At 37.0% G+C, this 15,286-nt stretch overlaps 1 protein-coding gene across 1 annotated transcript in view; it reads right to left on the bottom strand.

Moving 5' to 3' along the window:
- The window catches only part of LOC118748035, a 42,716-nt gene extending 27,728 nt beyond the window's left edge, over nt 1-14,988 (bottom strand). The window contains exons 1-3 of the mRNA XM_036482323.1: nt 14,079-14,988; nt 554-1,243; nt 47-151 (exon numbers count right to left, since the gene is read on the bottom strand). Coding sequence (XP_036338216.1) covers nt 47-151; nt 554-1,243; nt 14,079-14,832 — 1,549 coding nt within the window. The 5' untranslated portion in view covers nt 14,833-14,988. The remainder of the gene's footprint in view (nt 1-46; nt 152-553; nt 1,244-14,078) is intronic.
- Nucleotides 14,989-15,286: the final 298 nt, after the last annotated feature.

Genomic DNA, 15,286 nt, shown 5'->3' with positions numbered 1-15,286 from the left:
TAAATAATACTGCGCTCAGCTCTAAGGCCACCCCCCTAATACTTACCGGAGAAGACGGCACGCCGCATCATGCCTCGTCGAGGTTTGCCACGCGTTGAATGCGCCCAGGGGAAGCCTTGACCAGGTGGCAGGGGAAACACTTGTGCTCCAACTGCAAAGATAGCAAAGTAAGAGAGGTGAAGGTATGAGTTTTCACATTGAAAGCGGAGACGGAAACGGAAGTTGCGCGTTTACTTGTTCAAACAATGCAACAATAGTCGAGCGCAGTGGGAGCCTATGAAAAGCGGAATGGAGTGGAGTTGATTACTGTTGCATTTAATTGTTGCATGCGCCACACGCAAACACACTCCGCATGCACCAACGTGTGGCGATGTGTTGACAAGTGCAACAACACCAGTTGCAGACATTAGTCAAATTCTATTACTGCCATGCCACAAATTGCGGCATGCGGCAAATGCCCACAATTGTATGCCCCTATCCATGCAATTCCCTACTCATAGTTGGACGACATCTACATATGTACGTATGCAATAATAACAACAACAATACTCACCACTCATATAGGGATTTCGACAATGCGCCAACAGCGAATGCAGATGCGGATGTTGCAGGCTATGCGGCAGGAAGGGTGTTGGGCGGCTGGGCAGGGGCTTTGCTATCACTTGGTGGTGGCCTGTCGGTTGGCCAGGCAGCGGCGAGTGGTGAGGCGGCATGTGGGACTGCAGCTGGTGTGCTGCCGAATGTTGCTGCTGTTGTTGTTGCAGGTGTGTTGGCAGCTGTTGCTGTTGTTTTTCCTGAGCCGATGGCAAATTTAGTCTTCGATTATTATTATCCTCGATGGCACTGTCATTGTGACCACCACCGACACCTTCATATGGCCGGCCATCGATTGTCGTGCTGATGTTGTTGCTATTGCTGTTGCTGCCACTACCACTACCACTGCCACTGCCACTGCCGCCGGTGCCGGTGGAGTGATTGTCGCTATCACTGATTGTGCTGCCAGGTGACGACGACGACGCTGCGGTTTGCGGCTGACAACTATTGCCATTGGCGGCGCCGATGATGGGGTTCAACTGATGTGTCGACAGGTGTGGATGGTGTGGCGGGAGGTGAGAATGTGGATGTGGATGTGGTAGGGCATGTGTGTGCTGGTGGTGTGTCAGAAAAGCGGGATGTGGAAAGTGGGCATGGTGAATGAAGTTCTGTTGCAGGTAAGGCCAGATATGTTGCGGCTGAATGAATTCTGCAAGTAAAAGAAAAAAAAAACATTTTTGAAAGCAATAAATTTTAAGAAACTAACTCGATTTTTGAAAATAAGTATGCAAGTGGCTATTGCGAGGATTTTATTTATCGATATTCGTATGAACTGTGCAGCTCTAACTATGCAGCGAACAATAAGAAATCAATTGTCAAGTCGTGGCTTAGGAAGTACGGCCTCCAGCTCTCGCAGGAGAAGACTGAGTATGTGTTTATCTCTAGCTTATCTCTAGCAGCAGGAGACCGGAAGTACTCCGTAGTCAGAACCGGGCCGGTTAAAAAATACCTCCGAGTCATTAAAATGTACCCTGGAATAACTATGCAAACAGGAATGCATTTGGTACAAAGGATTCGTCCTACATACGTATGAATACTCGAGGTGTAAACTCAAAGTTGAGCTTATATGCGCTTCGTGTAGGCAAAGCGTTCAAAACGATTTCCTATGGTATAAAGTGCGGGAAACTGTTGTCCAAAGGTATCAAGGGAGGTAGGCCAACTCAGTTAATGGTCGCTAGACACGCCGTTTCATTTGGTATTTGAATTGTTTGCTTAGTAGAACACATGGAGAAGTAGACTTCCACTTGACGCCGTTCCCAGGTGGCCTTGGTAGCTTAAAAGTTTACCTACACCGGTTCAAAATCGAATGGGATTTCGTTTGAGGCATTTGTGGCAGAGACATCACAGAAGAAGGGTACTTCGTGCAGGTCAGGGACCGTAACAGTTAAAACTTTTATTAAAAAAATCACTCTTTAACAATTATTTTTTGACTTTTATTTAATTACTCTTTAAATAACCGTTATTTCTGACTTTTATTTTATAAATCGAAAATAACAATTATTTTTGATTTTTATTTAAATAATCTGCAAATAACAGTTATTTTTGATTTTTAAATTATATGTCTTAAAGAACAGTTATCGAAGACTTTTATTTATAAAAGTCATAAATAAAAATCAGTCACTGATCTTTATTTTTTCAATCATACTTATAAAAGTCATTTGAATAAGTCGTAGTAAACTTTTGTTTTCCAACACCTTCTTAACTGCGAAAAATGTTAATGACTTTTATATGATTGATTTAAAAAATAAAAGTCGGTCACTGATTTATATTAATGACTTTTAAAAGTAAAAGTCACTGACTGATTTTTATTGATGACTTTTATAAATAAAACTCTTCAATAACTGTTATCTAAGCCATATAATATAAAAATCAAATATAATTGTTATTTTTTAAATTTTGCATAAAAATTGCAAATAAAAATTTATTTTCAAATTTGAGTCTCGGTGCAAAACGAAATCGATTGGTATGTTTCACTTAGTTGTAGAACATTTCCTTCATAGTGAATTTTTTCATGACAGTTTTCATCAATAACTGTTATGTTCGGTCCCTGGTGCAGGCGTTTCTCATATATATAATATCATAGCCTGCTATTGGCCCTATAATATAGGAGGTATAACGAAGAGAATGAAAGAGCGAATAAACGTCCAATCAAGTAGTTCTTAGTGGCAGTACCGAAATTCGACAACAAAATGGACGTCTCCTGTTTGCAAAGGGACCACTTGAGTGTAGTACGCTATCACAATCAACTTGAAAAAAACCCCCCTTAAAGGGCTAGAAGTGATACCTCAGAATTATCGGGTTCTTGGATGGCATGTCCTGAAAAAAAAATACCACTATATATCTAGTCACCTTTACTTGAGTAAAATTTTCTTTATGAATTAGGGTGGTACACAGGGAAATCTACGTTTTGGAATTTTCTTGCTGCCATTTTCTAGAATTTTGGTAAACTATTATAATTAGACCTGTTTTATTTTTTATTTTGAATACCTTTTTTCGTAGATTCGCTGTAAAATCGTTAAAAATAAATAATCGAATAAGAATATTTTCCTTCAAAAATCTTCAAATACAATGCATATCGATGACTGAGTGGAAGATTGATCTATTCGGGCAGCCAGTTCAAGAACGCCCTATTTCAGAATTTTATTGAAAAACGTCCTATCTCAGAATTTGGTCGAAGAACGCCCTATCTCGGAATTCGGTTCAAAAGCGGCTTATCCAACTTGGAAGTGTATTGAAAATGTGCTGAGATAGGGCGTTTCTCAATTGAATTCTGAGATAGAATGTTCTTTAATCAAATTTTGAAATTTGGTGTTCTTGAATAGTTTTCTGAGATAGGACGTTTTTGAACTGGCTGCCGAGATAGATCGATCCTCCACTCAGGCGTCAATATTTAACTATATTATATCTCTCATTACAAGCCATTATCAAGTTTCACCTGTGTGTAATCGAATCTTGCAATCAAGTGTTAACCAAATTCCCGATGACAATGCAAAACGTATTAATCCGTTAAGTGGCGCAGGTGTCGAGATATTTGAAAAACCCCGTATTAGTCCGATTTGGTTCATATTTAACATTACTTAAATGAAAAGATATGATTAAAAAAAAAATAAAAAGTTAAATTTAGTCGTTAGATGGTACGGGGTCGATTTTTCTTTTCTTATTCACCACTAATAAAAGCTTGTCTTAATTTTTTTTTTATTGTTTACGAAAATTTTTTATTGTATGTGTTCATAACCACATCACACAGGTTTTAGAAAAAAAGTAATAAAAAAACTTTGGAATTAAATTTGCATCATAACTCTTGAATAACTCAGTGAGAGAGGAAACCAGTATGTTTGTATGTTTTTATATAAAAAAAAATATATTTATTGGAGTGGGTAGGCATTATGCAGCAGTGCATAGAATGCATCTAGGAACTTGGTGATAGTAGTAGCGCCTAATACTATCTTTTGAAATGAAATATTCTTGTTCGATCAAAAAATATTTCTTTTCAAAGATTTTATAGCAATTCTACGAAAAAATGCATTTTCCCCATATGAAATACATGGACTCCCACACCCACAAAGTACCGGCGGCACTGTTAAATGTTAACCGATTTCAAAATACGGGTCACCTTTTATATTCGATGTTCTACAGTTCTGTGGTTAGCTAGAATTTTTTTCGAACCACCCTAATATAAAATATACATTAGGGTGGTCCTCGAATGTAGAAAGCAAATCTGTACCCAATGAAGACATCTTAACCGACTCCAATCGTGACCATAACTTATATGTATGTGATATCCTCGACTTTAGTAGTATGGAATGGTAATTCTAGTTTAAATCTCTCATTTCGCGAAAGGACCTTACCACCGTAATTAATTAATGCAAGTCCGACTTCGCAGCCATTTAACTTAAACTAAAAACTCATTAGCGTACAAATGTCGCGAATTCATTCTCGTACAAAGTCACACTGTTGGCATGTTCATACTTGCATATGTACATATATATTTACATTCATTTAGGTATTTTCACTTGTCTGCATGCAAATTCATAAATCCTCGCGAAAATGTGCAAATAGTGGTTGGTGCACACAAAAGATTAAACGTGGCGTAAAATTAGCCGCCAACTAAAATGTAAAATTTCCCATTAGCTAAAATGTATATGTATGTATGTGTGTTTGTATGTACATAACGTGTCCACCCGCACACTATGCATTCTCAAAACATTCAAAATGCTGCCGTTGCACTAAAGAGGCGTTAATACGTTAATTGTTTCTGTCTAATCGAATTAAAATCACAAGCAATCCTTCCTCACTTTGCCAAAAACGCTCCCGCACACAAGCACAGGAGGCATCAAGAATTCGAATCAGTGCTTAACTCTATGATAAGGCTATATCCAGCAGCAGAGGTTCGAATGTAAAAGTCACCTCCTATACGCACACTACCACACATTACCACTTCTCACACTGTTTGGCGCGCTTTTCATGCTTTTCATACATCCTAAAAACATACCTACATACATATGTACATATGTATGTTCGCGCACAAAAGTATGGCATCTGCATTTGTTTGTTTGTTATTTGAAGCACCTTCTGTTGCCGTTGCTTTGTTTTCGACTGTTTAATTAGAGAAAGCTCCAAAGCCTTAGAAAAGTTTTCACACAATGCCACATAATGGCGTCACTTGAGGTGATGATGTTTGAGAGTGTGCGTGCGTATGTGGCAATGCCGCCGGAAGGCCTTTAGCCAGCAAATTTAACTTCAAAGCGACGAAATGTTAATGCCTTGACGTGTGAATCGCATACGTTAAACACACACTCCCATATGTGTATATTTACATATATATAAGTGTAATATTCAAAATTATGCGCAAGTGCTCATATGGTCTTGAACGCTTTATATCCTGTCAAGTGTTATTGTTGGTTTTATAATTATTACGGTTTTGTGCTTTGACACTTCGAAATTGTAGGACTGGTAAGTCTCTCACGTCTTATCGTTGGCTAAGAGTTGTGCGAATTTAAAATGAAGTTATAATTGTTATATATGTATGTACTCACGTAAAATTAATAAATCTATGAATTTAAGAGGCAACATAGACAGTGCGTCTGACTCGCAATTGAGTCATTCAGAGTCAAACATAGAACAAAAGCGGGCGGAGATAGTGGCCTGGTGAGCTTGAAAAGCTCAGTTGATTGCCTATTATCTACGACTAGCAGATCGACCATGAAACTTTACATTTTGAAGCTTTCGCCATGCTTCAGCTAAACCGACTTAAAGGGTACAGATACAAATACTTAAATACAAAAAAAAAATATATACAAAAACATACACAAAATTTTCGCATATTTCAATTCAACTTATTTTCACATGATTTTCACTTTGTTTGAATATTGTTGTGTCAACACACATATCAGAATACGTATTCACTAAAATTCGAAAAAATTTGAAGCCAAAACCATTCATTCATTTTGTATACGAACAATTCATAAGCCGTTTTGAATGAATTCATGCAGTCCTCTAGTACATACCCAGTGGTCCTTGAAACAGAGCCCCATAAATACAGGGGTCTAAACTTTACTGGTTTCTTTACCCTCACACTCTCCTCGCAGCAGATTTAGTTTAGGTATGAAATAGAGTTTCCAAAGTTTGCCGAGCGCCTAAAAGATGGGTTAAAAAAGAAACTACAGCTCTTAAGGATCTGGTAAATGATGAGAATTATTGTCATGAGAATAGGAATTCACTCTCAACCTCACCACCTAATTAGTAATGAGAATGGACATCTGCTCTACGATGAGCGTAAATGTCCCTTCTCATGAGAGTGATTTCCTATTCTCATGACAATTATTTTCATCAGCAGTCTTATCTGCAATTCATATGTGTACAATTTAAAGCACTCTTCACTTCGCTACCACAGTTCTGTCGCAAAAATTGCGATATATAAGCCTTACTAAGTTGATTTCAATATTAAACTCACTTAGGGGTTTTGCCAGCTCCAACTAGTCTTTGCTCATGAAAGTCTCCTCTATAATTTTAACAATTGTAAATATTTATGTTAATCAGATTCCACAAATCTGTCATTCCAATAGGCGTGCAGAGCGAGGAATGCTATTTATAGCCGAGAACTAAATAATTATGCTGTGCCCATGTGCCCGTAATTCATTCTGCTGCATTGTAACAAAGCAGGGGAGCCCCATCAGGGCCGAAGGTACAAGTCCTACGTTAAGATTTTTAGCGCAGACTGGCCTATAAATATCTCACATGCATGTACTAGTATATAGGACTAGTTAGATGTACTAAATATGTATGTATATCTACGACTTTCGAACTTTTCTAAAGTCCTTATCGTCAACCTGAGACAATATTGAACGTCGATAGATCGATTTCCCACCTCACACCTTCGGAAATTGTTCACCTCAGCTGTACTTTTGAAACATATTCTAATCTACTTTTCTGTTGGACAATTCCATGAGTTTTGTGAGAGAAAAAAAAAATCCTCAACTTATCATAACATTTTTCGTATAAAACTCTTGAGGCCAGATTCATAAATGCCCTATGACAGCACACTTTCAATGTATTTTCAGCTGAGATAGAATTCAATCCAATTCTGAAATAGGGTGTTTTTCAATCAAATTCTGAAGTATGGCGTTCTTGAAAAGTTTTCTGAGATAGGGCGTTTTCGAACTGGCTGCCCAGATAAGTTGATCTTCCACTCAGGTGACGATATATATCTATGCATACATATGGTCGATTCCACAGAAAAGTAAACCAGTCCGATTTTGTACATATTGCTGATTATAGGTATTCACTATACCTGTTAGCTGTTTCTGATACTAATTCTTATCATGTCCAAGCAATTTGTGTTTAATATTTTGCTCCTTTTATCGAAAGATTTTTCACGAACCTTAAAATAGTTTTCAATACTACAACAAGCAGAAGTACAAAAACAGGGTTCGTATTTGCACACACATGCTCTGCTCACACACACGCCAGAAACACATTCAACTTGCACTCACTGCTCATACACATGTGTATGCATAAGTGGAAAACAAACTCTACTCGCAGAAAAGTGTGTGCTGTTTGTTATTAAGCACATGCACATGTGTGTGAGCCGATTTTTGTACAAATTTCAGCCCATGCACATGCACATAATATATTCTTAAAAGAATTTGTTTATTTAACGTTATTTTTTGAAAGACAATTCAATAAAAAGTGAGATGTTGTTTGTTTTTTATATGACAGAAAACATATTAAAAAAATTATTTTAAGATTTGAGTTAGAATTCGAATTGTATAAGTTTCTCTGCGCAAAGCACACACATGAGCGTGTACTTTATATTAATAAAAATAAAGTACACACATGTGCCCGTGCTTTTTACCAAACGGCACACACATGTGATGTGAGCAAGTTTTTAATTTTTTATATGCACAGCACACGTGTGTGAGCGTAAAATGTTAGGATGTGCGGCGCAGGTGTGTGCAAATACGAACCCTGTACAAAAATATAAGCTTTCCTCGATTTATTTTGACTGATGAAGTTCTGAACGATCGAAAATAAATAAGTTTAATAGGTTAGGTTCCAAGTTAGTGAAAAGGTTGTTTTAGAACTCATATTGAGCCGTGATAAAATGTACCCCAAATTTTAAGTCTAAAGTAGCGAGTGAAAGACTAAAAAAGTTTTGTTTTTCGGACACTTAAGTACCCTTTCCAAAGGATATTTATTATATACCATGTTTTCTTAGTATTGTCGATATCATACTGATGCCATATGAAAAAAAACAAAGAAATCAAAGCTGTCTTCGTTGCACAATTACCTAATAAATAAGTGTAGCGTGGCCAGTGGTTTTCTTTTTATATATGTAAATTTTTTTATTATCTTCGTAACTATTCTCAATTCATTTTGGCAATAAATAATAAGACATATTTAAGAAAGTATTTGCATGAACAATTGCGAATTGAGCATTGTAATGCTAAATTTTGACAACTATTCTATTGAAATAAAGCGAAACTAACATTTGTAAAATATCTTTTGAAATCTTTATCTCTTAAGATTTTGACCATATACATAAATATTTGCCTAGAAGTCAATGAAATTGTTTGCAACATTAAAAACTGATAAGTTATCTGATTTGATAGAATCTGATACAAGTCTACAACAGACTATGAAGAGTTTATAAATCTATTTATTTTGTTATAAACTATTTATGCGAGAACAGCAATAAAGGCATTACATTTTTTTTTGTCTAAGATTAACGAAGTTGTAGAAACCACCGGATCTGTTTTGAAATTGCCTTGGATGGCACTGGAAAAAACTATGATTCAGAAAGGATTAAAAATAAAACACACAACGTGGTACTTTGGATGAACTTTTGCATATTTTAAGTTATTAATCATAAGTGGTTTTTGCAGTAAAGTTAAATAAATATTATAAGAATAAGAATGCGAAGAAAAAATGGATGAGCAAAGCCTTTTGCTTAAACCTTGCGCAAACGAACCGTACGTGTAACGTAGCCAGGGTATTGTGTAACGTCAGCAGTACCCAAATTTTATGAGCAAAAATTGTTAAAAACCTAAAATTCATTGTCGATGACATACTGAAAAACTATCAACATTCGTTCACTCATTTGGCAGAAATTTCAAACTTTCTGACACAAGCCATCATTGCACTTTCAAATAAATAGTGTAACGTAGCCAGTGCACATTCGAATCAGTGATGGAAAAGTAGGCACAATACTGCTAATTTTGGCACTTTCATTCTCCGGGGCCCTTTTGGCACAATTCATCCCCTTTTGGCACAATCATAAAATATAGAAATTTAGCATAAAATGTCAATATGTAGCAAAAAATGTATTACAAAAAATAAAAATTTAAAGCACTAAAAAATAAAATAAGGACCGAGAGAAATATTTACAAACCGCTGAATTCTATTGTGAATACACAGTACGAAAAGTATGTTTTCGCAACAACTAGCTTTTAATTCAGAATTTTTAGAAAGATTCTAAGGTTGCAGTTTTATTTTTCTGATTTTTTTTTCTGACGATGTCATACCGTTTCATCCATTTAAAAAATTTTGGGACACACTACATGGAAAAGGATTCATAAAATCGAAAGTTTGGAATCTCTCTAAAAATTCTTAATTTAAAGTTTGTTGTTGCGAAAACCTATAAATTTTATACAAAGTTTGAAATGCCGATTTGTGTACATATATTGTGTTCAGTAAATTATGAGTCAGACTTTTATATAAAATCAATACAAAAATAATCAATGAAAAGAATATACGAAACTGGCACATTTTGAAATTCCATCCCTGATTCGAATGCCTGTAACTGTGAAACCCAAGGATTTATTAAAACCTTTCCTTTTCAGAGACATATGTAGACTTGACCCTGCCTAATCACATTACCTGAAAAGTCCAGTTGGTTTTGTGTTATCTAATGAACAATTGATTCATATTGTAGAAAAAATGCGTACGAATGTAACTTAGCCAGTCAAATAACGACCATATATGTATGTAAGTACTGTAGATAACATTTTATTAGTTAATTCCTAAGGTATCAGTTCCAAGAGTGAAATCCCATTTTCGCACTCCATAAAATAGGAAGTAACATGAGTTTAATAAAATAACTTTGGCACGTGCCCCTCGCTTTTTGTGGTGAGAATTTTGGCAAATTCACAGAAAAACGTCACAAAAAAAAAACAACTATAAAAAATTATTAGCAAAATGTGAATGCAATACATTCAATACCAATTAATCTCAGCTCGCCCAGCCCACTGATTTGTTGTTAGTCGCGTTGTACCCGGCACGAAAACGCAACGAAACAAAAGCATTCGACATTATCTCCATATAATGACAACAATAAAAAAATAATGCCCGCATAAAGGAAACAATAATTTTGGCATTTGAAATGCTGCAGGATAAAAAGATACAATGACTGATAGATAATTCGTTACGCCTCCTTTTGTTGAAGCCTTAAAAAACAGCAGACCGACGCGAAGCAGCTCAAAGCGAAAGGAAGCGAATATCCCTAAGCGATGGCCACAAAACTCCGAATTAACCCTCAAACTCAGCGGAAGGCAATACTGGGAAGTGGTTAGTTAGGAGAGCAGTAGAACTGGTTATCCGAATGAATTTGCTTTGGTTACTTTGCTTGTGTTTTCATTGGAGGATTTATGAGCGCCGCAAAAACATACCGCACGCAATAATTTAAACATGATTAGGAGTGCGAGTGTTATTACAGCTTCCAGCCCAGAGGGCTTATGGCCCTAAAATGAAAACAACTCGGCGCATAGTTTGAATAAAATTGAAACAGTTAATCCGGCTACCAAATCTAAAGCGGAAAACTATTAAACGCAACCAAAACAAAAGGTGAATCGTTTTCCTATCTAACTGCATACATATATTTAAGTATAGATTATAATGAACTGTTATGCTTTCGAAGCGCCAATCTTTTCAATTGCGCTGTGAAGGGTGAAAAAGTGATGTCACGGCACTCAAATCCGACTGCTCATTATTTGGAATTTCACTTAGTTAGTCGTAGTAAAAAGGATTTGTTTATATTTGGTATTATGCGCAGGCAAATTAGTTTCAATGATTTTTTATTATACTCGTACTCGTAATTGGCCGGAATTTAATTGGAACGTAAAAATGAAGAACTTTTCTAGAAAAGATTAGGGCTGGCGAACGTGCTGAGTTGTGCTTACTTTTTATTACAAAAGTCCCAAATTCTTTATATTCAGTTTCAGCAATCTATTACCTTGTTTACACCGACACACAAAGCGTTTTGATCCAGTTCGCTGTGATTCAAAGCGGATGTGTAAACCAAATTTCAATGAGCTCAGAAATTTCAAAAGACGGATTCACAACTGTGTCGTAAGTGTCGTATTGTTGTATGTTGTAAACTTTAAAAGCTTAAATAAATGTTTGGGAAACCTGAAACCACAACCAACTACTTTTTAACACTGTGAAAATTCATAATATGACTTTGATGGTACTTTGCGAACCCCCTTAATATATTTTTTAGGCGTTTAAAGTTTACGACACTTACGATACCGTTGTGAATACCCCAAAAGTGTATTCACTCGAATTTGTTTTCAAATCGGTTTATTTTATTTTTCACATCGGTTAGAAAAAAGGTATAAACACATCACCAATTTAACGCAAAGTGAAAATAGGCCGGTTTTCTTTATACAACCCGTTTTAAATTTTAAATATTGTTCTTTTCCATTTCGTTCAATCGCGTAAATTAATTTTTAAAGAAATAACGAAAGAAAACAAAAAAATTTGTTTGATTTTGAATACGGTTTCAGCGAGTTCACTGTAAAGACGCAGGTTTCTTGCTAATGGTTTGGGGGTTAAACTACGTGTCAGTCAGTGGGGACCCACGGGGGGTGTTTTAATATGGCGCATATGTATGCATAAAATGGTGTCTATGTATTAAAACACTCCCCGTGGGTCCGCCATTGCTTGTTGTATTTGGATCCATTTGTGCATAGTCGCAAACTGTGGAAAGTTAGCATGTTTTTTTTCAAGTAAAGTCCTTTACAGTTTTTCACGTTAGCGACTTGAAATAAAAAAGGAAGGTGAATTCATACAAGGTGGTGTTACCGGAGTAGCTGATTTTAAGGCCGATTGTTAAAATTATGGGTTTTTTTGTGTTCTGATTTTCATTATATTTGTGCTGCGCTCTCTGCAAATTTTGAATCAAATTTCTTTGAACGATTGAAAGAACTTTTATTCAGACTGAGCATTTGGAAACAAATGTACGTACTGCTATTTGCTATCATTTGTTAGGTTCCAGTAGAATTGCCTCCTAACGCAACAATATTGAAATAATAGGGAAATTTATTAAGTCTTGCAGAACACTGAGGCTTCCTTCCTCTATTGTTGCATCTTGGGATTCCTGAAAACAATAAACTTTAAAAATCATTGCAATCAAATACGATGACTGCGAAAAGTGTTCTAGAGCGTATGAATGCGTTAAACAATTTAAGGTCAACTGGAAAAATTCTCTTGCCCTGGGTTACAGGTAAGAATGTTAATCCCGGGATCCCGATATCCCGGACTTTTTAAGGTCTCAAATGCCCCCGGGATTCTTGGCAAGAATATATATATATTACTCTGACGTCAGTAATTCAAAAAAAAAAATTTCTAAAAAATTCAGAAAAATGTGCTTAGAGAAGAAGTATGGGTATAAAATTGATGAGAAAATCCTGTAGAATTTAAACAGATTCAAATTTCTGGTGCAGAAGGGCTGGTAAATATTGAAAATGTCATTTTAAAATTTTATCCTTGAAATTTCGCAATATTTGTTTTTGAAAAAATTATATGTTAAGGGCTTTTATAAACTCGATAACATCCTCCAATTTCGTTATTCTAACTTTGTCTGCTTAAAAATTACTTATTCGTCCTTGTGAATCCAAAAAATTTAAATTTTTTAAATTCCAAAGAAATTTCTTATTGCATTTGTTACCCATATTTTTATTCTACATTGCATTGATTTTATTTAATAATTTTTGGAATTAATTATATCTTTGAAATTACAAAGTCCTTCAAAATAAATCCTGCGGTTAGAGAGAAAAAATAAAAACGCCACTTTAAATAAAAAAGTTGGTTTCAAACCCATTTATTTGTTATTTATTTCATGGTAGGAGAGCTTCTCAAACAATACAGAAGCAATTTTTTCGAAGCAAGTTGTTGAAAAGTAATGAATAACTAAATCCCGGGACTAATCCCGGGTTCCCGGGATTGTGACAACGCCATCCCGAAAATACCGGGATCGGAAAAAGCCGAAAAATTAACATCCCTAGTTCCAGGACACAAGCGTTCGCTATCGCTAATTTTCTACTTCTAGATTTGTCTGGTTAGACATTTTAGGCACCGCTGCTTTTCATTTAGAGAACTTTGGCAAAGAAAATTTAGCGTAGCCATAACTTGTCAGCGAACCATGCCTTTAAGGTGGGGTGTGATCAATAGCGATAACAGAAGGAAGTGTGAAATGAATAAGAAACAGTGCGACACATTGCCTGTAAATGCACGAAATGTTATTGGAACTCACTAAGACGGTATCATTGATTCTGAAAATGGTGCCAAATCATTATTTTTAATATTTCTGGTAACACTAGAGACGTAGTCTTAAATTTAATCAGCTTTCTTAACTCCAAAAGAAGCAAGTTTTTCAAAATCCTCTTTTTCTTCTTATCCTTACTTTCAATTTAAATTGCGATTTGTAGCTTCAAAATGCCACAAACATACATATCAATGGGTATTCAAGTTGAGACTTGGTTATTTCTAAACCAATATTCGAAATTTATAAGCCCATTCACTAAACATTTAGATGGTTCACGGAGGCCGCTAAGTTCTAAATCAGGCATTGGCAGCGTTGGCACAACTACATAAGCAAGTGCACTCGCTTATGGACTTCTGCCTGCGCTGCCCATCAATGTTCTAGACACACACCGCAGTATCTTAGCCGTTCATTACTTTTCCTAGTGTCATATTTTATTCCTTACCATTTCTCACTCGTACTCCTTCGCGTGTATCGCCCAAAATCGCTGAAACACTAAATTTTAATACGGGCTTCGTGCTGTTATCCTTCAGGATAGTTGTCTCTTTCTCCTCCACCTTGGGCAGTCTCAGCGCCTCCGTGTCATGCAGATCCATTTCATCATCACGTTCCGGATCGACCTCTGCATCCTCCATGTCATCGTCGATGCCAATTTCAGGCTCTTCTTCATCGTCCTCCACACTGTCAACACTCTCACTGCCACCATTCACAACACTCAAATGACAACACTTATCACATTTAAAATTGTTTTCACGGCGCATCATTTCGTCACCGCTGTAATTCTTTGTATTCATTAGTTGTGCGAAATTGCCGCAACGATTGCAACACAATTCTACACGTTCACCGATCCGACCACCGTCGGCATAGTGGCCATTGCTGGCACCATCTGTGCCGCTGGTTAAGCGATCGTACGACTGATCAATTGAATTACTCAGCGGCATAGTGTCTTCTTCATGCGTGGAAGAGATCGACGAGTTTCGGCTGAGCAACATTTCTTGACAGCTAGAAACCGTCGTTGCAGATGGAAAAGTTGCGACGGTGCCGAAATCACCGCGCGGATCCGCGATAATCGACACGGGCTCAAGGCTTGCCTTCGAATTGGCGTCCGCGGCAATCGTCAAGACGTGAGAGCTACGAGTTGCGACGGGTTTAGAGGTTTTGGCAAACTGCTTGTTATCGACCAGAAGCTCAGCTAACATGGCCACCCAGCGCGCGGACCAAACGGAAAGCACGAACGCACGTCTATTCTTGCGTACGTCTGCACTGCGTGGATGCGTAACCACGGCTCCGGATTCCGTGTAAATGAGGCAAGGACTAAATTGGTACTGAATCCATGTTGGATGCGTTGACTTTGAGTTGCGCGAGAATGGTGAATGGCTCTGGCTGACGATTCACTCATTGACTTGCATGTGCGGTGTGGTGTTGTTGGCAGGATGCCTAGTTAAGGGATGCTCAACGGTGGTTGGTCTATTTCTCCTGCCTTCTGTGTCGCACACTACGTGAGTGTGTGTGTGTGTGTGTGTGTGTGTGTGTGTGTGTGTGTGTGTGTGTGTATGAATACGGCTGTGGCAAGTGCAGCAATGCTTTTCTGCAACAACACGGCGCCGCTTGGCCGTTATGTACTTGCGCACTTAATACTTTTATGTAATTGTT

This window comes from Rhagoletis pomonella, unplaced genomic scaffold, assembly GCF_013731165.1.
Source record: "Rhagoletis pomonella isolate Grant_MI unplaced genomic scaffold, Rhpom_1.0 Rhpom_scaffold_00012, whole genome shotgun sequence".
Taxonomy (NCBI): domain Eukaryota; kingdom Metazoa; phylum Arthropoda; class Insecta; order Diptera; family Tephritidae; genus Rhagoletis; species Rhagoletis pomonella.
The sequence above is the reverse complement of the archived record's forward strand: the minus strand, read 5'-3'. Positions and strand labels throughout refer to the sequence as shown.